The sequence below is a fragment of the Procambarus clarkii genome, chromosome 44 (assembly GCF_040958095.1).
Source record: "Procambarus clarkii isolate CNS0578487 chromosome 44, FALCON_Pclarkii_2.0, whole genome shotgun sequence".
Lineage (NCBI taxonomy): Eukaryota > Metazoa > Arthropoda > Malacostraca > Decapoda > Cambaridae > Procambarus > Procambarus clarkii.
Window position 1 is genome coordinate 24,701,997 of NC_091193.1, and position 25,815 is coordinate 24,727,811.

Consider the following 25,815-nt stretch of genomic DNA (forward strand, 5'->3'; position numbering starts at 1 on the left):
GCCACAGGATTACGAGTCCCGTGCACTGTCCACTCAGCTACCAGAGCCCTAAAAAAAAAACACATGACCTGTGTGTGTGTAATTACCTAAGTGTAGTTACAGGATGAGAGCTACGCTCGTGGTGTCCCGTCTTCCCAGCACTCTTTGTCATATAACGCTTTGAAACTACTGACGGTCTTGGCCTCCACCACCTTCTCACTTAACTTGTTCCAACCGTCTACCACTCTATTTGCGAAGGTGAATTTTCTTATATTTCTTCGGCATCTGTGTTTAGCTAGTTTAAATCTATGGCCTCTTGTTCTTGAAGTTCCAGGTCTCAGGAAGTCTTCCCTGTCGATTTTATCAATTCCTGTTACTATTTTGTACGTAGTGATCATATCACCTCTTTTTCTTCTGTCTTCTAGTTTTGGCATATTTAATGCTTCTAACCTCTCCTCGTAGCTCTTGCCCTTCAATTCTGGGAGCCACTTAGTAGCATGTCTTTGCACCTTTTCCAGTTTGTTGATGTGCTTCTTAAGATATGGGCACCACACAACAGCTGCATATTCTAGCTTTGGCCTAACAAAAGTCATGAACAATTTCTTTAGTATATCGCCATCCATGTATTTAAATGCAATTCTGAAGTTAGAAAGCATTGCATAGGCTCCTTGCACAATATTCTTAATGTGGTCCTCAGGTGATAGTTTTCTATCTAGAACCACTCCTAGATCTCTTTCTTTATCAGAATTCTTTAAAGATTTCTCACATAATATATAGGTTGTGTGGGGTCTATGTTCTCCTATTCCACATTCCATAACATGACATTTATTAACATTAAATTCCATATGCCAAGTGGTGCTCCATATACTTACTTTGTCGAGGTCACCTTGAAGGGCATGGCAATCATCTAAGTTTCTTAAAACAAATCCACAAGGGCCGTGACACGGATTCAAACCTATGTCCGGGAGCATCCCAGACGCTGACTTAATCGACGGAGCTACGACATGGTCAAACTACACTGAGCTACGTGTGTGTGTGTGTGTGTGTGTAATTACCTAAGTGTAATTACCTAAGTGTAGTTAAAGGATGAGAGCTACGCTCGTGGTGTCCCGTCTTCCCAGCACTCTTTGTCATATAACGCTTTGAAACTACTGATGGTCTTGGCCTCCACCACCTTCTCACCTAACTTGTTCCAACCGTCTACCACTCTGTTTGCGAAAGTGAATTTTCTGTTACTATCATCCGACTTCCGGATGATGGCGGTTTTCCCCGATGGCTCTGTACTAGTGTGTGTGTAATTACCTAAGTGTAATTACCTAAGTGTAGTTACAGGATGAGAGCTACGCTCGTGGTGTCCCGTCTTCCCAGCACTCTTTGTCATATAACGCTTTGAAACTACTGACGGTCTTGGCCTCCACCACCTTCTCACTTAACTTGTTCCAACCGTCTACCACTCTATTTGCGAAGGTGAATTTTCTTATATTTCTTCGGCATCTGTGTTTAGCTAGTTTAAATCTATGGCCTCTTGTTCTTGAAGTTCCAGGTCTCAGGAAGTCTTCCCTGTCGATTTTATCAATTCCTGTTACTATTTTGTACGTAGTGATCATATCACCTCTTTTTCTTCTGTCTTCTAGTTTTGGCATATTTAATGCTTCTAACCTCTCCTCGTAGCTCTTGCCCTTCAATTCTGGGAGCCACTTAGTAGCATGTCTTTGCACCTTTTCCAGTTTGTTGATGTGCTTCTTAAGATATGGGCACCACACAACAGCTGCATATTCTAGCTTTGGCCTAACAAAAGTCATGAACAATTTCTTTAGTATATCGCCATCCATGTATTTAAATGCAATTCTGAAGTTAGAAAGCATTGCATAGGCTCCTTGCACAATATTCTTAATGTGGTCCTCAGGTGATAGTTTTCTATCTAGAACCACTCCTAGATCTCTTTCTTTATCAGAATTCTTTAAAGATTTCTCACATAATATATAGGTTGTGTGGGGTCTATGTTCTCCTATTCCACATTCCATAACATGACATTTATTAAGATTAAATTCCATTTGCCAGGTGGTGCTCCATATACTTATTTTGTCCAGGTCTTCTTGAAGGGCATGACAATCATCTAAATTTCTTATCCTTCCTATTATCTTAGCATCATCAGCAAACATGTTCATATAATTCTGTATACCAACTGGTAGATCATTTATGTACACAATAAACATCACTGGTGCAAGAACTGAACCCTGTGGTTCACACACACAACCCTGTGTGTGTGTGTGTGTGTGTGTGTGTGGAAAACAAATAAATTGTTAGTACAGTAGTTAGTAACAGTTGATTGATTGACAGTTGAGAGGCAGGCTGAAAGAGCTGAGCTCAACCCCCGCAAGCACAACTAGGTGAATACAAGGTGAATACACACACACACACATATACTCATACATACATACAGTATTTTATTTTTATAACCATATTTGTATACTCCCCTTTAAAACTCACCTTGTCAATTGGGTAACCCGAGAGTTGCTGGTAATACTTGTTAAGTCTCTCATGTTTTACAAATTCGGGGTTGAGGCAGTTGTTATTGTTCACAGCACACTTTTCTGAAGTGGACTGGTTGGTGGAACTGGAACTTCCTGTGGACGATGGTTGTCGGATCCCTGAATTACTGCTAATGGTTTGGACACACTTTTCTAGGTTTCCTCCCTGGACGACTGGTGGTGATGTGTTTCTATTAGTTTGAGTGGCACTTAAAGATAGAGGGGTGGAGGACAATAATCCACTGACTGTGTGGCTACTGATGCTGTTTGTTTTACATGTGGAAGAGCTTGCTGTAACAGATGCAGTCACACCAGTTCTACTTGTAGTGGTGGTAATGTCGGAAGTTGGGCAGGGACTTTGACTATTTTGTCTAGTAACATTCTTAATGTTACTAGTAGAAGCTGCAGAACTGGATGAAGAAGAGGTAGATGAAGTGGTAACAGCAGTCGAATTTCCTGACCATCGAGAAGAGTTTTTTGGGTGATTACTGCTACTGGAGAAAGTAAGAGAAGACTGCATCACACCACGTGATGCTGATGGACTGTTCTGATGACTTTGGTTTCCTACTGTTCCTTCAACGTCACCTCCTGATGAACCTCCAGGTACTCTAGTTCGAGAACCTGAGCGTTCTGATTGTCTCTGGGACCGACTTCCGGATGATGGCGGTTTTCCCCGATGGCTCTGTACTAATGAAGTGGTCCCAAGAGGTGTATTTGAATGATTAGTACCAGCTTGAGTTGTTGTAACTGTTTGAGTAACAACTATAGCATGTTTGTGTGCTGGTTGAGCACTTGAATGAACAGACGATATTATGCTGGCAGAAGTTGTTGATGTTGAGGATGTAATGGTAAGTGGAAGATTGGCTGCTGTTGTGGTTGTTGTAGTTGTTGTGGTTGTAGTAGGCCGAGACAAAGGAGATGAGGCACGACTAGGACTTAGCGACTGCAAAGGCGAAACATAAGGGGAGGACTGTGGAGAGCTTAGTGGAGAATTGGATGCTGGAGGCCCATTATGGTTAACTAATCCCCCACCACTTTCCTCACTGCTTGAGCCATCAGAGTTTGATCTTTTACCTTCTGGCATACAGCCCGGAACTGCCCCAACCATTTGAGGATACTGGTAGTAGTGGAAGTTGCCAGGGTGATTACATGGGTAGCTGGGTGCCATTGTCAGTGCAACTGTTCAGAAAAACACAAAACATTTATTACAGATTGATTAAAAGGTAATGAATTTCATTTAGTAAATATTAAAAAGCTTAAGAATTAAAATAATAAATATTTTCAGTAATTTTAGTGACATGATTAATTATGAAATGCATGGACCTAACTCTGGAAATAATCAAATCCGAAGACAAATGACAAGTTGTGAAACGTTGTAAAATTTAATTACACAGTACAAACAAAAATGCTCACTGGGCTTTGCAAACAGATACTTCATAAAAATGTAATATGGAAGCAAATGATACTTTGCTTCTATTAAGAAAACCAGCATTAAATGTAATGAAGCACCATTTTCTAGGTGAGTCCCAAAGACTCCCTGGAGCTATAGAACTGATATTAGCTATATTAGTCTAGGGCTTCAGTCACATGAAGTTGTCATGCCTACCGGAAACAACGAGCCAGAATCTGGTTCCCTCAAAGGGACACAGGAAGCAATGACCTATGAAAACATCTCTCTTTGAGAGTATATTCATGTCTGCCATCGACTGGGGTTGGGCACCCAGAAAGGTAGGCATCTCAAAACAGACTTCAACTAGTAAAAAAATGCAACCGGAGACCGAAAGAGAGGCTAAGAACTCATCCTAAGAAAAACAATGAAACAAGCAAATTGTCATCAACCTCCCGGGAGAGACCACCGCCCCACCGAGTCGGCCGTCGGTGAACCAGTTTGGAGACTGAGCAACCGGAAGAAAAAAACAGCGTTGAATGTAATGAACCGCCATTTTCTGGGTGAGATCCGGAGGCTCCCAGGACCTTACTAGGCTGATATGCTAATGTCAGAATTTGGCATTAGTCATGTGTATGGAGTTCTGTGGGCCTACCGGGGACCACGGCCAGAATCTAGCTCCCTCAGAGAGGCAAGGGGAGCAATGGCCTATAGAAACCCCCATGGGGTTGGAAGCATTCTATGTCTGCCATCGACCGGGTCAGGCGCCCAGAAAGGTAAACGTCCCAAAACAACCCCTATTCTGGTGAAACTGCTACCACAAACCGAATAAATGGATAGAACTCCCCTAAAGAAACAAGCAAATGATCATGACGTCGCACGTCGCCGTGCCGCTGTCTGCGCGGCAAATCAAAATCAAAACAGACTACTGAATGGTTGAAAAATGAGACCAATGCCATCAAGATATCAAAAGAACTCCCCCAACAAAAGAACAAATGACCAAAACTTCGTCAAACCAGCCCCCATGCTAACTAGCACTACCTCCCCCTTGGGGGGAGGGGGAAGCCAGCCTGGGTTAGCCGTACTGCCATTGGTCAGTTTTGGAATTATGAAATTCCTGAATTTTATAATTTCATCTCTCTGACACCCTCCCTCCAGCTGCTGACTGGAGGGAGGGAGGATGTCAGGGAGCCTTTGGGGCTCACCCAAAAACTGGTGTTTCATTACATTCAATGCTGAATTTCTGAGGGAAGCCCCTGTTGGCTCCCAGAAACTAACTACCCACAAAGCAAGGAAAACATGGGACCAACCAAGGAGACAGAAGCATTGCAGGTATCAACTCAAAGGCAAAACAGGCCTTTGTGACACACCCCAAAGCAGCACAAGGCTGCTGAGAACCGAGGACAGTAACAAGATACCAGGCCGGCAAGACCCCAGGCACCTACCAAAACCCTCGTATCTGAATAATGGCCCAAGATGAGCAAAAACAGCCATCAGAGGCATACACACGGAGAGCAAGAACATGAGGGAAGACCGCGGGCTGGCTAGACTGAACAACACTGTGGATGACCTGATACACACAAGCCCCGGAACAGAGAACCAGGGAAACCGGAAAAACCTACAAAAGCCCACTGACGTAGAACCGACAGCACGACGGTAGTAAAGTAAAGTCGTCAAAGGATAAAGCATGCTTTGAACCCCTGGCTGAACCAATCAGGTATCCACAAATGTATCTATACCCCTCCGGAAGCCAGCCGAAACACTTCTCGGCAGAAAAGGAGACGGCTGCAACTGAACAAAACACCCACAAGGGCCAAGGAACAAAAAGTTACCAAAAAACCAGCGTTGAATGTAATGAAACGCCATTTTCTGGGTGAGACCCGGAGGCGACCCGAAGGCTCCCTGGAGCTTTACCAGGCTGATATGCTAATGTCAGACTTTGGTATCAGTCATGTGTATGGAGTTTTAGGGCCTACCTGAGGGAACCTGGCCTCCTCAGAGGCAAGGGAAGCAATGGCCTACAGAAACCCCCATGTGGTTGGAAGCATTCTATGTCTGCCATCGACCGGGTCAAGCATCCAGAAAGGTAAGCATTCCAAAACAAACCCCTATTCTGGTTAAAATTGCTACCAAAAGCCGAACTAGTGGATAGAACTCCCCAACAGAAAACAAGCAAACTAGTATGACGTCACACGTCACCGCGCCGCTGTCTGCGCAGCTCCCCCCTCCCCGGGAGGAGAAGGGGGAGCCCCAGACCTCTCACGTCGGCTATCCACCCATCAGATCTGAGGCTGGATGTCAAAACACGCGAAAAACAGCCGACCGGAGGGAGGGAGGGTTGCTGGAGAGCATCCGGGTCTCACCCAGAAAATGGCATTTCATTACACTCAACGCTGGTTTTCTGGGGGGAGCCCCGTCGGCTCCCTGGAGCTAACTACCCACAGAGGAAGGTCTAAGGGAAGGAACCGCGAGGCGGACACCACGCACCCCTCAGTGGAAGCGAGACAACCGGCAGCCAAAGCCAACCCAAGGCGACACAGCCTGAAAAGAGCCCGGGAACAACACGAGACAATGAGCAGCAAGGCCCCAGAATGAACACCGAAGATCAGTGCCCGAATGACAGCAAGGACACGCTGCCCAGACGGCAGCAAGAGCAGCGAAGCCACGAACGCCACGGGCATGGGGAAAGAACACAGTTAGGCTAGCCGCAAAAACACGGCTAACAATCCGGGACACCGTCACCCGCGAACAGGGAAGAATGGAACCGGATCAACTCAAAGCGCGCACCGGGCATAAAGGTTGTGGCATGCAAATAACAGAGGAGGGCCGCCACTGAACATAAAACACGACACACCCCCGGCCCGACCAACCAAGCACCAACAGCCCAAGGACCCCCTCCGGAACGCAGCAGCCCCATCCTGTGCCAGAAAAGATGGAGACCGCTGCCACCGAACAACCAAAACGCCAAAACCGAAGGAGCATAAAAAACGCCTGTAGAGGAGCAAGAAGCCCAGCGACCCGACCCCCAGAGGCAAATGCCAACAGGAAAAAGAGCCGACGAAAAAACAAACCGGAACCGAAAGGGAACCACCATCCGAGGAGAAGACAGAGCACGCTGACCCGAGACCAGGACAGTGCAAGCGGCGCACAAACAGGCCAGAGGTGAAACAACGCACGAGACTGCTTACTAATGGTGCAGAAGCAACACCAAAACCGAAAGCCAGCCGAAGCGGCTCCGCCAGCGCCGCACGAAACGAAGCGACAGTACGTGGCAAGACGACGGCCGCCCAACCCCCACCAGAAAAACCAAGTTGACGCTAACAACTGCAGCCACCTAAGAAGGGACATGAGGAAAAGGAAGGACCACCAAAATACCCCATACTGCTGCCAAGAAGAAGTACGCAGGTGGGACACCTACCACGAAGCCGCCAGACCACCAACCGGAGGGGAGACACACGAGGCAGAATGTAAGCAGTCCCGACAAGGCACCTCCGAGCCCAGGAAAAGGCAGAGCCACGGGAAGATCTCGGGCGTGACCACCAAAGCCCAGGCGGCACAAAGGAGATGGAATGTCTGTCAAACAGAAAGCTCCCCAATGCTAGCAAGCCCACCAGATCAGAAACGACAGGTCCGATGTGAGACATCACAAGACCCTGAAAGGCAACCGGCAGGGCAAGCCAGGACAACCGAAGAAGGCGTAAGGGTTGCCACCAGAACAGTACCCGAAGCAAGGGGTACAAGCAATGAAAACAGACCAAGACACATAAGGGCACCATAGGACACAGGCTGAAATAACGCCCAAGAAGCCAAGGAACGCATGAAGATCACCCCTGTGGCAGAGGAAACAAAGGGAACGCACAAGGAAGGAAAGCAGTAGAAACCGACCTCCCCCCCCCTATAGCAGCAAGTGCAGGCAAAACCGACCAAAGGAGATGCCAGGGAAGCGACTGGGGAAAAGCAGGACAAAAGAGCCAAAGCGCAAACCCCAGGATACAACCAGGGGTGGACAATCAGGCAGGGACAGAACCCCAGGCACATGGGAGGGCCAAGCCAGGGACCCGAAGACAGCGAAAAATAACAAGCAAACCCCCCGACGCAAACCCTAGGCACAAAATACAGCAAAGTGCCACACCACAACCTGACACAGGAACAAGGACACGCCACCGCGAAACACGGTACCAATGCACACGTGCTGCAGCAACATGCACCACCGCAACACGCAACATGTAAGTAGCAACTTGCCTCTACAAAGGCAAAGAACGGTGCAGGCAGACCTCAGACAGGGCCAACTGAGACACGACAGAACCCAGTAGGCCCAGGAACCTGCACACCCGGCGACCGACGGCGGAGATACCTGCTGGATGAGGTTCAGGGAGTTCATTTACTCCCCAAGCCCGGCCCGAGGCTAGGCTTGACATGTGAGAGTTTGGTCCACCAGGCTGTTGCTTGGAGCGGCCCGCAGGCCCTCAAACCCACCACAGCCAGGATGGGCCGAAACCTCTATTCAAAAACAGGCTAGTGTTCCTAGGAAGTCCACGGATGTACCGGCAATATGGCGGATGCTCGCAGGTAGGATGTGTAACAACCGCAGACCTCTGATGTTTATACAATGTTCCCCGAGTGTGCCCATGGCACCACTGCACTCCACTGGTACTATCCCGCATGTTCTTCCATATAGGCGGGACCCAAGAACCAGAGCTCAAACCCCGCAAGCACAACCAGGAGAGCCCTACCAGGTGAGTACATAACCAGCACCACAACCCACACACCTCATAACACAAAAGAGGTGGGTCCCCTGAATGACTCTAGCATGGGTTCGACATGCACATGAGTGGGACTGGAAGGGTTGAAAAGGGACAGTCACTGGTGTGCTAACGGTCTAATTTATACATAAATATACCTAAATAAAGACAGGTATATAAACATCTTCGCATCCAACGCCCGGCCAAAAGACGCCAGATCGCAGAAACTCACCTGGCGAACGGAGGCACGAACGTGACATGGCCCAACAGTGCCCAGAAGATCCTGGGAACACCGCCAGGTGAAGAAACCAGAGCCGGACACGCAGGAGAGCAGGGTAGAGGCGAAGGAGGAGGCCCACACCCATGACACAGGGAAAACCACGGCGTCTTCCCCACAGCTGGAATCCAGAACACCCCCGGAGCGAAGGGGCACATATCGGAGAAGGGAGAAGAGTGAGAGGTGAAGCACCCGAGAAAAAAGGGTGCAAAACACCAGCACTGAAACACACCGCCCAGACCAAAACAAACTCTACGGCGCATGTGCATGACATGCTGGCCGAACCGCACAACCTGCGCTGCGGGAAGGCGCCAACCAGGACTACTGCACCAGAAAAGTAGCCAAACAGAACACAACCCCAGGGAACCGCGAAGTAGAAAAACAACCCACCCATCACACGGGATAGGAGCCAAAAGAGGAAGCAGGAACAACAAAACCGGCCAACTAAGCGAAGACAAGGAGCCCAAAGGGAACCCAACCGGGCCATGAGTAGCCCAACTGGGCTACAAGAAGCCCAACTGGGCCACAAGTAGCCCAATACGGCGACCTGGTCTAGGAGCCGACAGATGTTCCAATAATACGGGAAGTAGCGAAAACCTTCCCGAATCCTCGAGAACACAGAAGCAAACACCAGTCCCGAAGGCACACAAAGGCATAGTCGCACCCGAGACCAGAAGTCGTGTAGAACCCTAAGAACGGGGAAACATGACGAAGACACCGTCCCAAAAAGGGGTGGGGCATCCACCCACAGGACGGAACCAACCGACTCAAAGGACATGGAACCAAGCCCGGGGTGGGGCCGACGCCCAACAGCACGCACAGCGAGGGGGGGAGGGGGGAGGGAAGGAAAACCCCCCGCAGGGTCCTTCCTACAAGGCCAAGGGCCCCCCCCCCCAAGTCAGCGCCTTCCCAGCCCGGGGAACCCACACGACAGGCCCCGGGGCCGAGCCATCCCCCCAAAGCCCCGGCCGTACCAGGAAACCGGGACAGCCGCGAAAATACTAAGGAAGGGAGCCCACTGGCAGACTCTTACAACACGGCTGGAGGAACAGGCTCAAATGCCCCCATCACTACCCCGGAAGGGAAATTCCCCAAGACTGCCAGAGTCTCAAAACCATCGAACCCCGCAGACGGTAAAGAACCAGATGTAGGCAGGAAGGGGGGATCCAGGGGAAAGACAAGGGGGCGTGGAAGGAACCGAAGCAACCAACATCCCTAAGTCCCAATACGAACCAAAACGGGGCAGCCCCGGGGCTCCTGGGGAGTAAACAAATGAGAGCATTGCCACCACCAAGGCTCAAAGTGCAACGCCCCTGCTGCCCACACCCGCTTAGTCAGCACAACTGGGTAACTGAGCCACAACGAGCAACAAAACTCGCAGGACTTCGGGTTGGTGTCACCGACCCCACAGGCAGCAGACGGAGGCAAAACAGAGTCACCCTGAGACAAGGGGTGAGAGCAACCCTCAAACTCGCTGGAAGCGAGGGGGGACTCCGGGGTCACATCCATCGGACCCGCGCGCCCCCAGGGGTTTCCCAGGGTCCCGAGTGTTTACTATAAGAGGACTCGCACTCAGGTAATACCAGGCAGGGTACTGGTAACCGGCGCCCAAAGCTACCAAACAACTTTCTAAGAGCTGAACCCCCAAGACGTGTACACTCACGGGGACCTAGCGGGGGAAACCACCAGAAAAATACTCAGAACACAAGGGACACAAAGGGGCAAGAATGAAGGCAGACCCCCACCAGGTAGATAAACAAAAAATAAAAATAAAACCCTGCAAGAGGACAGCGTACCCAAGCGGAACAGTGCCGGCCGCCATGATTGGTGGAAACAAGCTGCACAGTACCCTGTGCCCCACCAGTGCAAAACTGCCCCTTACCCTAAGGCGAACAAGGGAGACAGAACACCCGAGCACACAAAGAGCGGGCGAAAACTAAGCAGTAAACGGCCTAGCAGGGGCAGATCCCAAAGAACTTGTGGAAGGTGGCCCCAAGGGCAGTACTTACAGGGCACCTACAAAAGGGAACCCAAGGCCCATGCAGCACAAGTACTGGAGACTCACTCCCGGCTCACGCACCACCTAGAAGACAAACACCACACTCTAGGTACAGTGCTGAAACAACTATTGGAGCCGGAGCACACAACTGGTGCCTATAGCATCAGCCGAAGAACTGATGGGTGGATAGCCGGCGTGGGAGGTCTGGGGCTCCCCCTTCCCCCTCCCGGGGAGGGGGAAGCTGCGCAGACAGCGGCGCGGTGACATGTGACGTCATACTAGTTTGCTTGTTTTCTGTTGGGGAGTTCTATCCACTAGTTCGGCTTTTGGTAACAATTTTAACCAGAATAGGGGTTTGTTTTGGAATGCTTACCTTTCTGGATGCTTGACCCGGTTTATGGCAGACATAGAATGCTTCCAACCGCACGGGGGTTTCTATAGGCCATTGCTCCCCCTTGCCTTTCTGAGGAGGCCAGGTTCTGGCCATGGTCCCCGGTAGGCCTAAGAACTCCATACACATGACTGATGCCAAAGTCTGACATTAGCATATCAGCCTGGTAAAGCTCCGGGGAGCCGACGGGGCTATCCCCAGAAACAACCCTGGACCAAAGGGGATCTCATGAAATGTGCAGGAGAGAGAAAAGAAGGAACCTGACCAGAGGCCAGGCAGGATCAGGTGATACATGAGCAGGCCGGAGGTGAAACAGCACAATAAGCATGCGAAACCGTGCCAGGAAAACCACATCCATTAATGCAAGTCACAGTGGCTCCGCCAACACCACAGAAGAAGAGGTAATAGCAATCGGCAAAAGACACCGACCAAGGAACAGCCAGAAAGAAAGAGCAAAAAACACCCAGAACCAAACAACAACAAAGGGATAGAAAAAAGGTGAAAAGACGGCCAAGAGTCCATACTGTCGCCAGAAGAATTGCAGGTGGGACACCTATAACAAGCCATCTGATCACAGAGAGGGTGATCTACATGCGTCAATACACCAGACAGAAAGAGCGGAAGAGAAGGCTGAACCAACGATGAACACCACTCACCTGGCTCTCGGAAAGAGGCGGAGCCACAGAAATAGACCGAAATTGGACATCATGTTTGCAGCACCTGAAACCAAGGCTGGGCCAGCCTTAAGGGAGCCAAAAGGATCACACTCTCCCTGGCAGATTCCAGACATGCCAGAAAGCGGAGCAACAGCCGGACCGACGGAAAGAGGTAATGCACCCCTACTCCGACTAGTCCAACCAAAGGCGTCCACTGATGGGGAATGGCACCACAGAAGGTAGCAGACTCCAAGACTACGCAGACACGAAGAGACGTCCGGGCACCCAAACGTCTGGCAAAGCCAGGAACAGAAACAACGGTCCATTCGATGGAATGAAGCAAGAGACCTGAATGTGTAACGTGTAGAGCCAAACCCCGAGAACCCAGCAGAAGGGTTAAATGAAGTGACCAGCTCTAGAGGCATGGGCCGAAGAAAGGAATCAACTGGTTCAGACGAGACAAGTCCGGAATTTACCAGAGATCCGCACAGTCCCGTTTCAGGGCCCAGAAACATGTGGGAAACCCACCGAAGAGATAAAGTGAAATCGATCAAGCTCAAGCGAACCCACTCCGAGATGATCCAATGAATGTAAGAATTAGAGGCCTGCTCCACCAAACCCGAACCACCCAAAGGATGAATGGCTGCCCAATGCCAAGAAAGGTCACATGACCTGAAAATCCATGATTCCTGGGACCAAGCAAAAGAGAAAGAGCCAAAGCGAACCCGGGGAGCTAGAGATAAATAATACAGTAATTTACACTTGGGAAATACTTGAAGGACTGGGTCCAAATCTGCACACACAAATAATACCACATGAGACCAGAAGGCATAAGAGGATGTGCAAAACAGCCCCATAAAAAAACAGATGCAATAGGTACAAAGAGAGAAATCTTTCAACATCAAAGGCCCAAGGCTTTTCAACACTCTCCCAAACATGTAAGGGCATAACTGGCCAACCTCTCAATGTTCAAAAGGGAACTTGATAAACACCTTCACAGCACACCTGATCAACCAGGCTATGACTGCGACCAAAGAGCCAAAACCTCAACCCCTGCAAGCACAATTAGGCGAGAACATCAAGCTGCAAGCAGCTGTATCAACCATCCTGGTTGACCAGATCACCAACCAGAAAGCATGATCAGAGACATTCCACAGGTATGTTGATCCTTGAAATCTTCAAAAGGTAACCAAAAGGAAGGACTAAGCATCTGCCTCCAATGTCAGATGGACAGACAAACATTCACTTTTATAGATATAGAAATAATCACATGCACACATATCAATTTCATTTAAAGGTGGGTATAATTAAGAAAAGGATTTACACACTGATGATCATGAGTAGATAAAGAAACATGGTGTAGAAAAATAATTGATCCTAAACTGATAAACATAAAGCCAATTTACCAGCAGTTATCACTTGCTATTAATACTGAGTAGGCTGATTAGATATTTTAAAGTGAACACTAAGCCTCAAGATAACTCACCTAGACCTGGCTGTTCAAATATGCTGGAATTGTATATATACGTTGTAGAGACTGTGCCACCTTCATTGTAAAGCTCACTAGATTCTCCACTGCCACTGCTACAAGCATCCTGAATAAGAATAAAATTAAATTAGCTTGTTTAATGAGGACACTGGATTTTTCTTGTTTTCCCCTGTTTATTTAAAAATATAACACAGCCTGTAATTAACATTTAACTTAAGACTTTATACAATTTATAACAACATATTTATTTTAGTCCTTTGGGAATATACAAGTAGCTATACAGGAGTACAAAAACTAGTAAGGCTAAAATTTTTAATTGAATATGTTATGCAACGAAGAAATCATAAGGCTCTCTCAAAGCACATGCCCATGTACAAAATGGAAGAGAATGTACAAGCTAGCTTACAAAATCATGAAAGTACACAAAAAATATGGGCAGTCAAAGTTAATGCAAAAGAAATGGATAACACACGACATCATCAGGAAAATAGAAAAAGTCCATGTAAAGTCAAAGTGTTTGGGGGAAGAGGGACTAAGCAAACACGGACATGTACATTTGGATGAGAAATTTGTTAACAGACTGACAAATACGAGTAGTGATCACAGGCAATGTATCTGGCAGGAGAAATGTCATTAGCAGTGTGCCTCAAGGTTCAGCTCTTATAACCAGCAAATGTTCAATACCTATATAAACAATATACCAGAGAGAATACACAGTTACATGAACTTGTTTGCTGATGATGCTAAATCGGTAGGGAAATTTGGCAAGTCCAAAGACACTGTACACTCAATTTGTTGGACCAAAATTGGAATATACATACCAGTATATACAACAGGGGTGGTGCCAATATCTCAAGAAGCACATAAACAAATTAGAAAGTGGGGAAAGATATGCTACTAAATGGCTCCTGGAACTTAAAAACACAAACTATGAAGAGAGGCTGGTGGTGTTAAACATGTCAATGCTAGAAATGGGAGGTTTAATTTAGTTCATTTATTATGAACCCCATACCCATCCCCCATCCTGTGGGAGGTAGTGTTAAGGGTTACAGACACAGATAATGGGCTTAACGACTGAACCCCAAAATTCATTTGGAGGAAAAAAGAAATATCACTACATACAAAATAGTAACAAGAATCAGTGAAATAGGCAAAGAAGATTTTTTTTTCATCTGCATCTTTAAGAATAAGAGATGACAGAGTCAAACTAAGGAAACACACACGTCAAAAAATATAAGAAAATTCTCTTTTACAGAGCTGTAGATGGTTGAAACAAGTGAGAAAGTGGTGGATGCCAAAACCATTTATATAACACTTTCGCACTTGCTAGATGCCTCGAGGCGTCCACAATTTATTATATGAATATTCGCCCAAGATGCATTTCGGCATCCAAAATTAAATCTGCTATATCATAACAAATTATGTTGTTATAATATAATATAACAAATTATTAAAATTATTAAATTTTTGACAAATTATATTTGCCAAAAATCTGGTTTTCATTTAATTTTTTGGGGAACTGGTTTCAAAAATCAGTGCCAACGTCTTCCCATTTTCAGACTCAGAAGATGAGAGTAATATTATCCCTAGTGGTGCTTCTGCTAGGAAGAAAAAACCGTCTTGTGGATACTCCAGAACGTCTGAACAGGAAATTGTCCCATTCTCTAGTAGAGATGCAGAAGCGTCTGAAGGGTCGAGTTTGCAAAATGTCTGGTAATACAACCCGTTCTCGCACTTTCATATAGTCAATATTGACTTATTAATTAAATACGTGCATATGTGACATACTAAACATACTAGTTTACCTTGAAAAGCTTCATAGAAAACACCGACCTTACCTAACCTTCTTAGTATGTTAAGATAAGCATCTTATTGCTTCGTAATTACAATTATTACTTAACCTATTTTAGGTACAGGTTAAGTAATAATTGTAATTACGAAGCAATAAGATGCTTATCTTAACATACTAAGAAGGTTAGGTAAGGTTGGTGTTTTCTATGAAGCTTTTCAAGGTAAACTAGTATGTTTAGTATGTCACATATGCACGTATTTAATAAGTCAATATTGACTGTAAGAAAGTGCGAGAACGGGTTGGGTAACAGGAGGGACACCAGGTATAAGTGCAAGTCGTGTGATGTGGCACTGTGTGCTACACCATGCTACAGCAAATACCATTGCTACAAACAATACCGGACGGATAAGCAGTGATGCATGCCTACCATCCACTCTGCCTATAAAACATGGGTTGAAAATCTTCAGGAAACTTTTTCCTGGAACAGGTGGAATGGGTAAAACCAAATGCTGAACTCACGTCATGATCTACAAACATCAGTGTATTGTAAATATATACTGTACAAAAAACCAGCGTTGAATGTAATGAAACGCCATTTTCTGGGTGAGGATGCTACGACCGGCTTTGGAAAAAAAACAGGAAAAACCCCAGATGCTACAACCGACATAGGGAAAAAAAATAGGAAAAACCCCTGAAGCTACGACCGGCTTTGGATAAAATGAAAAAGGCCGGTCGTAGCCATCAAAAACCCCTGAAGCTACGACCGTGCCCGGAAAAAACTAAAACGCACGGGCGTAGCCATCAAAAACCCCTGAAGCTACGACCGTGCCCAGAAAAAACCAAAACGCACGGTCGTAGTCATCAATCCCACTACTAGTATGTTTATTTATGAGCCTGTATGTATGAGCCTCGACCGGGGAGCCGGTCGAGGCTCCCCGGAGCTATCCCAGGCTGATATGCTAATGTCAGACTTTGGCATCAGTCATGTGTATGGAGTTCTTAGGCCTACCGGGGACCACGGCCAGAACCGGGCCCCCTCAGAGAGGCAAGGGGAGCAATGGCCTATAGAAGCCCCCGTGTAGTTGGAAGCATTCTATGTCTGCCATCGACCGGAACAGGCACCCAGAAAGGTAAGCGCCCCAAAACAAACCCCTATTCTGGTTAAAATTGCTACCTAAAACCGAACTAGTGGATAGAACTCCCCAACCGAAAACAAGCAAACTAGTGTGACGTCACACACTGCCGCGCCGCTGTCTGCGCAGCTCCCCCCTCCCCGGGAGGGGGAAGGGGGAGCCCCAGACCCCCCGCGCCGGCTACCCACACCTCAGTTCTTGAGGCTGGATGTCAAAAACGCGAAAAAACGCCGACCGGAGGGAGGGAGGGATGCCGGGGAGCCTCCGGGACTCACCCAGAAAATGGCGTTTCATTACATTCAACGCTGGTTTTCTGGGGGGAGCCCCGTCGGCTCCCCGGAGCTAACTCCCCACAGACAGAAAAAGAGGGACTTACCCGGGAGGCGGTCGTCGCTCACCCCTCAACTCGAAGCCGAGACAACTGGCTGCAACCGCCGACCCAAAGCAACACAGGCCCGACGAGGCCCAGGGACATTCACAAGGTAACGAGCAGCCAGGACCCTGTTCGACCGCCAAAATCCCCGCGCCCGAATATCAGACCAAGACATATTCCCAAAGACGGCAGCAAGAGCCGCGAACTTACGAACGTCATGGGCACGGGGATAGACCGCAGGCTGGCTGGACCTAATAACCCTGCGGACGACCTGAGAGACCCGAACCCGCGAACAGGGAAGAAGGGAAACCGGATCAACCCACAGCGCGTCCCCGGACACAGAAGCTGTGGCGCGCAAATAACGGCGAAGCGCCGCAACCGGACACAAAACATGATGCACCCCCGGCCTGACCAACCAAGCATCAACCACCCATGGACCCCTCCGGAACGCAGCAGTCTCATTCTTCGCCAGAAAAGAAGGAGACGGCTGCAAACGAACAAAACTATCACCACGACCAAAAGAGCAGAAACCCCTGCGCCGGAGGAGAGCATGAAGCTCCCCTACCCGACCCCCAGAGGCCAAAGCCAACAAGAAAAGTGCCTTGGAAAAACAATCCTGGACCGAAGGGGCCACAACGAAACGAGGAGATGAAAGGAAAGCGAGCACTCTGTCCAAAGACCAGGACGGCTCAGGCGACGCATGAGCAGGCCGGAGGTGAAACAATGCACGAGACAGCTTGCGAAACGGCGCAGACGTAACATCGATACCGAAAGCAAGCTGAAGCGGCTCCGCCAGCTCCGCACGATACGAAGCGACAGTGTTAGGCATAAGATGACGGTCCTGAAACAACCACGAGAGGAAGGACAAGACCACTCGAACAGACAAGGAGCTAAGACGACGAAGACGCAAAAAGAAACGGAAGGACCGCCAGGAAACTTCATACTGCCGCCGAGAAGAAGCCCTCAGGTGGGACACCAACAAGGAGGCCACCTGATCACCATAGAGATGATGATAGACTCGAGTAAAAAAAAACCATACGCGAAGACTCGAGGAGAAGATCGAACCAGCTACGTGACGTACCGGCCCGATCTGCTGAAAGAGGCGGAGCCGCGGGAAAACCCTCGGGTTCGGACACCGAGCAACCAGCGCCTGGAACCAAGGCTGGGCCGGCCACCAAGGGGCCAGAAGGACAACTCTCCCCCGGTAAGTCTCTAAGCGAGTCAGGACCTGGAGCAACAGCCGAACCGGGGAAAAGAGGTACAGGAACCCCCACCTCGACCAGTCGAGCCGAAAGGCATCGACCCCGACGGCCTCGCAATCGGGGAAGGGCGCCTTATAAACTGGAAGACGCCGCGACCACGCCGACGCGAAGAGGTCCACCTCGGGACGCCCGAACGTCTGGCAAAGCCAACGGAAGGACTCGTCGTCGACCGTCCACTCCGTGGAGAGGGGAACGAAGCGAGACAGGGCGTCGGCCAAGACGTTGGACACGCCCCGTACGTGAACCGCCAGGAGAGCCAAACCCCGAGAACTCAGCAGACGAGTCACCCGAAGCGACCAACCCCAAAGAGACAAGGACCGCATCGAACCCCCGCGGTTCAGGCAATGAGCCACCGGAGAGCAGTCCGAATGGAGCCGAATCGTCGATCCGCGGGCCACCCGAATCCTCCCCAGAGCAAACCACACTGCCGCGAACTCCCGCACCGTACTGTGAGCTCGACGGAAGGACGGATCCCAACGCCCCTGGCCGGCCTGGTGAGCACTGGTCACAAAACCCCAGCCGAGAGACGACGCATCCGTGTACACATCGAGTGAGGGCTCGGGTAGGCGCCAAGGCACTGAACCCCGAAAAACCCGAAGAGGAAGCCGGTGACGCAGCAACCGACGCAAGTCCCCCGGGGGTCGAACTCTGCGATCGCGAGAGAGGCGGAAGGGGGAACCCCGAAGGAACCAGAACAGCCGTCGAAGCCAAACCCGACCCGGCGGGTAGACCACCATCGCGAAGTTCAGGCTCCCGCACAGCCCCTCGAGCAACCGCCGGGTGACCCGAGGGCCCTCCAGAAACAGACGAAGGCGGGACCGCAGCCGCAGGAGAGACTCCGGAGGGAGAGACAAGGAGGCGGTTCGAGAGTCCCACACGAGACCCAGCCAAGTCCGAACCTGAGAGGGAACCAGATGGGACTTCCTCCAGTTCACCAAGAACCCGAACCCGGCGAGCTGGGAAAGAACCAAATCCCTGGCTAGCAAGCAAGCTGACTGGCTGGGAGCCCAAACCAGCCAGTCGTCGAGGTAGGCCAACACCCGAACACCTAGGAGACGCAAACGAGCCACCACAACCCGTGTAAGGCGTGTGAACACGCGAGGTGCCAGGTTCAACCCGAACGGGAGACAACGAAAGCGGTAACTCAGACGCCCCACTACAAAACCGAGCCAGTCCCTGAACCGCGGATGAATCGGGACATGCCAATAAGCGTCCCGGAGGTCCAGGGACACCATCCAAGCTCCCGGCTCCAAGAGGAGCCGAACCTGAGACAGCGTAGTCATCCGAAAGGAGGGGCAATGAACCCAGGGGTTCAGACGGGACAAGTCCAGAATGAACCGCAGGTCCGCGCAGTCCCGTTTCGGAACCGGAAACAGACGGGAAACCCATCTGAGGGACGACGTCGTTTCGACGACGCCCAAGCGTACCCACTCCAAGACGACTCGACAGAGCGCAGGGGAAGAAGCCTGCCCTGCCAGCCCCGACCCCCCAAAGGGGGGAGGGGCCACCCAACGCCACCGCAGGCCGCGAGACACGACCCGAAAGGCCCACGAATCGTGGGACCAGGCGCGGGCAAACAGCGCAAGCCGCCCCCCCATCGCCCCGTCAAAGGGGCAAACCGCGAAAGGGCCGGCGACCCTTACGAGACCCAGAACCCCGCACAGCGCGAACACCGCGCCGACCAGACGAGGGAGGGTCCGCAGGAGGAGCCAACCCCAAACCTGACACCAGAGGCCTACCACGACGAGAGGAACCCCGAGCCCTGGCACGACCTTTCCGGGAAGACCCACCCCGGGACCCCCGGAAAACCAGCAAGTCCGACATCGGACGACAAGCCGCCGACGCAGCCTGAATAAACTGCGCCACAGCCGACTCCCCAAACAGGAGAGGACAAAAAGGTGAAGAACGCCTAAGAGCCAGAGCCCAAGCAGATTCCACGGAGGAACCCAGCACCGCCTGCCGACACGCGAGACGGGAAGCATAGAACAGGGAAACCGCATCCCGCAAAATCGGCGTGAACAGCTTCAACAAGGCAGCCGACGAACGCGCAGCCGAGGACAAGGTGCCGGACCCCGGGACTGACCCAAGCGTCCCCACATCCTCCACGAGCCAATCCGAAGACAGCTCCAGGAGGGAAAAGAACCGCAAGGCCGAACACAAAAGGCCCCGAGCGCGCAAGTCCTCCGCCACGAGCGCCGCCGAAAGGGAGGGAACCTGCACATGGAGCTGAATAACGCCCACATCGCGGGGAAGGGCAGGGGCAAACAAGCACTCATTCAGGTACTCAAGTTCACCCCCCAGGAAAACCTGAAGCACCGTGGAAGCTTCCCGCCACTCCAGCGTGCGGGAACGACAGAAAGAATGCCAGGAATCCAGACCAAACAAGGGGCAGTCTGCTAGCCAGGACGACTCCGGAACCTCGTAACGGAGCCAGAAAGGGAACGAAGTCCCAAACCTGAACGTGGACGGATCCATTTCCGAGGCATAATCCGGGTCACGCAGGAGGTAAGCTGCAAAGGCCGCTCGCACCACACCAGGTTGGATGCGATAAGCCGAAAACCTCCGGAAGGACGGAACCGACGTACCCGGGGGAACACGGAACCGTACCCGGGGAGGGGCCGACACCAAATCCAACTCGTACGCAGAGGGGGGAAAGAAAACCCCACTCCTTGTAACAATAAGCCCCGCTCAGTGGGAAGAAAAACCCAGGCGGGGTCCAGCGGGGCCCAAGGCCCCCAAGTCAGCCCCTCCCCAGCCTCGAGGTCCGTCACCACAGGACCCGAGGCCGAGTCCTCTCCCCAAGCCCCGACCCCACAAGACAAGGACGGAGCAGCCGGAAAAGCTGGAGGAAGGGGGGCCCACTGGTCAGACCCTGAAGCTTCGGCCGGGAGACAAGACTCGAATGCCTCTGCCACCCCCCCGGAAGGGGCAACCCCCGAAGCTGCCCGAGTCTCGAGATCAAGTAACCCCTGCTCCGACCCCGAAACCCTCAGACGCTTCGGGGCCGGAAGCAGGGGCGGGGGACCAGAACGAACAGAAGGGGAAGGACAAGGAGGTGCGGACTGAACCAGGATCGAAGCGACCCCCACCCCCAAGTCCGGGTCTCGAAAAGCAAAGCGGGGCAGCCCCGGGGCATCCGGGGAAGCAACCAACCGAGCGCGTTGCAACAGACGAAACCTAGACTGCAACGCACGTGCCGCCTGTACCCGAATAGAATCATCAGAGGATTGGGTAAATTGAGTCACAAGCAAGCAGCAACACTCACAGGACTCAGGGTCGAAAGTATCACCGACCCAACAGGCAGCGTGGCAGAGGCAAAAACAATGAGGGTCACCCTGAGACAAGGGGACCGAGCAACCCTCAAACTCGCACACAGCGAGCGGGGACTCCGGGGTCACATCCATCGGACCCACGCGCCCCCTAGGGGATTCCCAGGGTCCTGAGCGTTTACTTTAAGAGGACTCGCGCTCAGGTAGTCCCAGGCAGGGTGCTGCAAACCGGCGCCCAAAACTACCAAGCAAACTTCTAAAGCTGAACCCCAGGGACGTGTACACTCACGGGGACCTAGCAGGGGGCGCCACCGAGGAGAACAGTGGAAGGGCAAAAACAAACTGAATAAAATGACAGAACCCCCCACCAGGCAAAAACAAAAAGAAAAACAAAACCCCGCAAGAGGACAGCGAACCCCAAGGAACAGAGCCGGCCGCGATGTCGGGAATTACAAGCTGAGCAGCACCCTGCTCATAAATAACACCCTGAAAATAACACTGTATGATATTTCAACTCTTAGTGATATTCATAATTATGAACTGACTGAGCATTGCAAATACTGTTTAGGATATATAAGATGAGAGAGCTGCAATGGGAAAAGTAAGAGATGTGTGTCAACAACTTTTCACTGAAAACATCTACCAGTGCAAACTGCCTCTTACCTGCCGGTAACAAGGGAGAACAGAACACCCAAGAGCCCAACAGGCGGCCGAAAAACCGAAAGGTAAAACGGACCAGCAGAGGCAGACCCCGAGGAGCCTGTGGAAGGTGGCCCCAAGCCCCAAGGGCAGTACTTACAGGGCACCTAGGGAAGGCAGCCCTAGGCGCATGCAGCCCGAGTACTGAAGATAACTCCTGGCTCTCGCACCCACAAAACTAACACCACACTCAAAGCACAGTGCAGTAGCGACACCGGAGCCAGAGCACACGACCATCGCCTATAGCATCAGCCTCAAGAACTGAGGTGTGGGTAGCCAGCGCAGGGGGTCTGGGGCTCCCCCTTCCCCCTCCCGGGGAGGGGGGAGCTGCGCAGACAGCGACGCGGCAGTGTGTGACGTCACACAAGTTTGCTTGTTTTCGGTTGGGGAGTTCTATCCACTAGTTCAGTTTTAGGTAGCAATTTTAACCAGAATAGGGGTTTGTTTTGGGGCGCTTACCTTTCTGGGTGCCTGTTCCGGTCGATGGCAGACATAGAATGCTTCCAACTACACGGGGGCTTCTATAGGCCATTGCTCCCCTTGCCTCTCTGAGGGGGCCCGGTTCTGGCCATGGTCCCCGGTAGGCCTAAGAACTCCATACACATGACTGATGCCAAAGTCTGACATTAGCATATCAGCCTGGGATAGCTCCAGGGAGCCGACGGGGCTCCCCCCAGAAATTGTGTGTTTTATACATTTTATATTGTGGTTTATATTTTATGTTATCATATTGGTAATATTCTGCCATTTGACCTTATATGCATATATTCCTTTAGAGCATTCTATTGGGAACAATTGGATACCAAAATCAGCCCTGTAACACAAAATTTTATGTTATCAACAGGAATAAATATTAAACTTTTATGAGCGGGATATGGGGGTGTAGCGGGTGGGATGATGGGTCTTCGCTCACGGGTACTGCATGGGATGTATTCAACTTGGCTGCAGGTGGGGCGCACCACAGTTTGAGACATTATATGCATATACTCCTGTAGGGAATTCTATTGTGAATACATTGATACCAAAATCAAACACCTAGGACGAGAATTGAGGTGACCACAGTGAAACGAGTATACACATTTTATTGCTATCGTGCACTCATGGGTAATGAGTGGCCTATTACGCAATTTGTTGCGGGTTGTATGCCAGGCTTTTGGACTTTATATGCACATGCAGTACTCCTGTATGGAATTCTATTGTGAACACATTGATACCAAAATCAAACACCTAGGACAAAAATTGAGGTGACCACAGTGAAAAGAGTATACAGTACACATTTCAGTATTACCGGGCGCTCACGGGAAATGCCTAGACCACCTTGGGGTGGCGTGACGCTCGCTTGCCCAAAACGCGAAAGTGTTTTAATAGTTTCAAAAGATCAAGTGACAGAGATTACAGTATTTATAATCTTTGTCAAGAATCCCAGAAAACTGATATACTGTACGACAAGCGTAGTTCTCATCCTGGTAACAGGATGAGAACTACGCTTCCTCATTGTTAGGTAATAACATGGTTATTACCTAACAGTACACTATTTACTGTTAGGTAAATAGCGTACTGTTACTATTTAACACTACACTATGTTATTACCTATTACCCTATGCAAACAGTGCTAGGTAATAACACTGTATGATATTTCAACTCTTAGTGATATTCATAATTATGAACTGACTGAGCATTGCAAATACTGTTTAGGATATATAAGATGAGAGCTGCAATGGGAAAAGTAAGAGATGTGTGTCAACAACTTTTCACTGAAAACATCTAAGTAGGCATGAAAAAATGGTACTGTACTCAGAACTAGTAATGGGACAATTAATTGGAATCAGTATTGAGAATTCGAAAAATCAAGCATTTTCAGTAATCGGAATCTATATCAGAATTAACAAGATATCTAATTCTTAATATGTTTTTAACATTTAATACAAAAATTTATTTTTAATTTCAGGTAATCATTAAAATTATAATCATTAGCAACCAAGTATTATACTCTAAAGTTTCATTGTGTTTGGTAGAAGTCAAGAATAAAAGATATTTGTATCGCTTTTATGACCTGGCAAGCATGCAAGTAATCACAAGACTAGTGCTTTTATGTTGTCAGAGGGAGGGATTAATAGAAGGAGGACCAAATGCCTAATCGAAGACAAAACAAGAAGAGTACAGAGATTAAAAATAAAATTACCAGATATAAATATCAAGCTTTGAAAATAAAAAATAAAAGTGAGAGTCCATTACATTGGTGGAAAATTAAGACACCTTTCCTAATATGGTCTTTCTTGCCAGAAAATATTTGTGTGCATCTGCATGTTCAGTTGAAAGTGAAAGGCTTTTCAGTGTTGGTGATACAATATGTTTAGCAAAATACAGAATGCACACAGAACAACCTATCCTCCTGAAATGATAGTGCTTTTTGTAACTATGTGGTCGATTGTACCAATACTGTGTGTAGTATAAAGCCCCACCCCAGTACTTGTTGTACTTTTCTGGGTGGAAGCCCCTTTGGCTTCCCAGAGCTATCTGGGCTGATATGAATGTATTAGACCCCTGGCATCAGTCAAAGCAAAAGGAGTTCTAGGCCTACTGGGGACCACAAGCCAGAACCTGGCTCCCTCAGAGACGCACGAGGAGCAATGGCCTATAGAAACCCCCCGTGTGGTTGGAAGCATTCTATGTCTGCCACATTAATGCAAACACTCAAACGACAAGGCCGACGGGTACTTATCAACTGGGTGCCAAGTCATGTGGAAATAATAGGAAATGACATTGCAGACGAAGCTGCAAAACTTGGAACTAAGAGAAGAAATGTAGACATTTACATACCACAGAGTATATCACAGTTTAAGAAAGTAATTAGAAACACAGCAATGCAAAAGATGTACAATGACCACAACTCAGCAGTTGCAACATCACGATCTGTGAGTTGGTACAAGAATTTAACTAACTACAAACCACTTAGTTTGATGAAAGGGAGCAGTAGAACAACAGAAGTACACTTACATCGCATCAGGCTTGGATACCCATTCCCATGTGCATGGGAATAGGCTTACAGGTTCTGGAAGATGAGAGGAAATGTCAGCACTGTGGAGAAATGCCAGACAGACCACTGGAACATTATCTAACACAGTGCTGAGTTACAAACCCATTAAGATTTCGACTTAGACTCAACAGAGCAGAAGTTGTTAAACATGTGGGACAAAATCTTACTGAAGCGACCATACGAGTCATAAATACTCATACTCCGCCCAAGTAAAACAGAAACAAGTAACACTTAGTGGGCCAGCTAGAGGCTTAGGGCCTGTGCAGGAATATCCCTGCAAAAAAAAAAAAAAAAAAAAAAAAAAAAAAAAAAAAGAAGAAGAAGAAGAAGAAGTCTGCCATCGATCGGGTCAGGCACCCAGAAAGGTAAGCGCCCCAAAACAATCCCTATCTGGTTAAACAATATTGCTACAGAAAGCCAAACTGTTAGACAGAATTCTCCAAACAAAAAACGAGTAAACAAGCATGACGTATAACCTTCACCGCACCACCATCTGCCCAGCTCCTCCCTCCCTGGGAGGAGGAAGAGGGTGCCAGAGACCCTTCACGTCAGCTATCTACACACCCAGTTCTGTGGCTGATGTGAGACCTGGTGGTCGTGCAACTTATGCTCCAAATCTTTCCAGTACTGTGCCTTGTGGTGGTGTGCATGCCAGGAATAGTTTCAACTGTACTCGGGATGCATGCACCTAGGGGCTACTTTTCCTAGGTGCCCTATAAGTACTGCCCTTGTGGCTTGGGGTTATCTTTCACAAGTCGCTCGAGGGTTGCCTCCGCAGAGGCCTTTTGCGGCTCGGTGA

At 49.4% G+C, this 25,815-nt stretch overlaps 1 protein-coding gene across 2 annotated transcripts in view; it reads right to left on the reverse strand.

Annotated features, from left to right (window-relative positions):
* LOC123745408 (uncharacterized) overlaps window positions 1-25,815 on the reverse strand; it is a 137,244-nt gene that overhangs the window by 51,882 nt on the left and 59,547 nt on the right. For both annotated transcript variants that reach the window (XM_045725935.2, XM_045725936.2), the window contains exons 4-5: window positions 13,449-13,557; window positions 2,470-3,689 (exon numbers count right to left, since the gene is read on the reverse strand). In XM_045725935.2, the coding sequence (XP_045581891.1) occupies window positions 2,470-3,689; window positions 13,449-13,557 (1,329 nt within the window). The remainder of the gene's footprint in view (window positions 1-2,469; window positions 3,690-13,448; window positions 13,558-25,815) is intronic.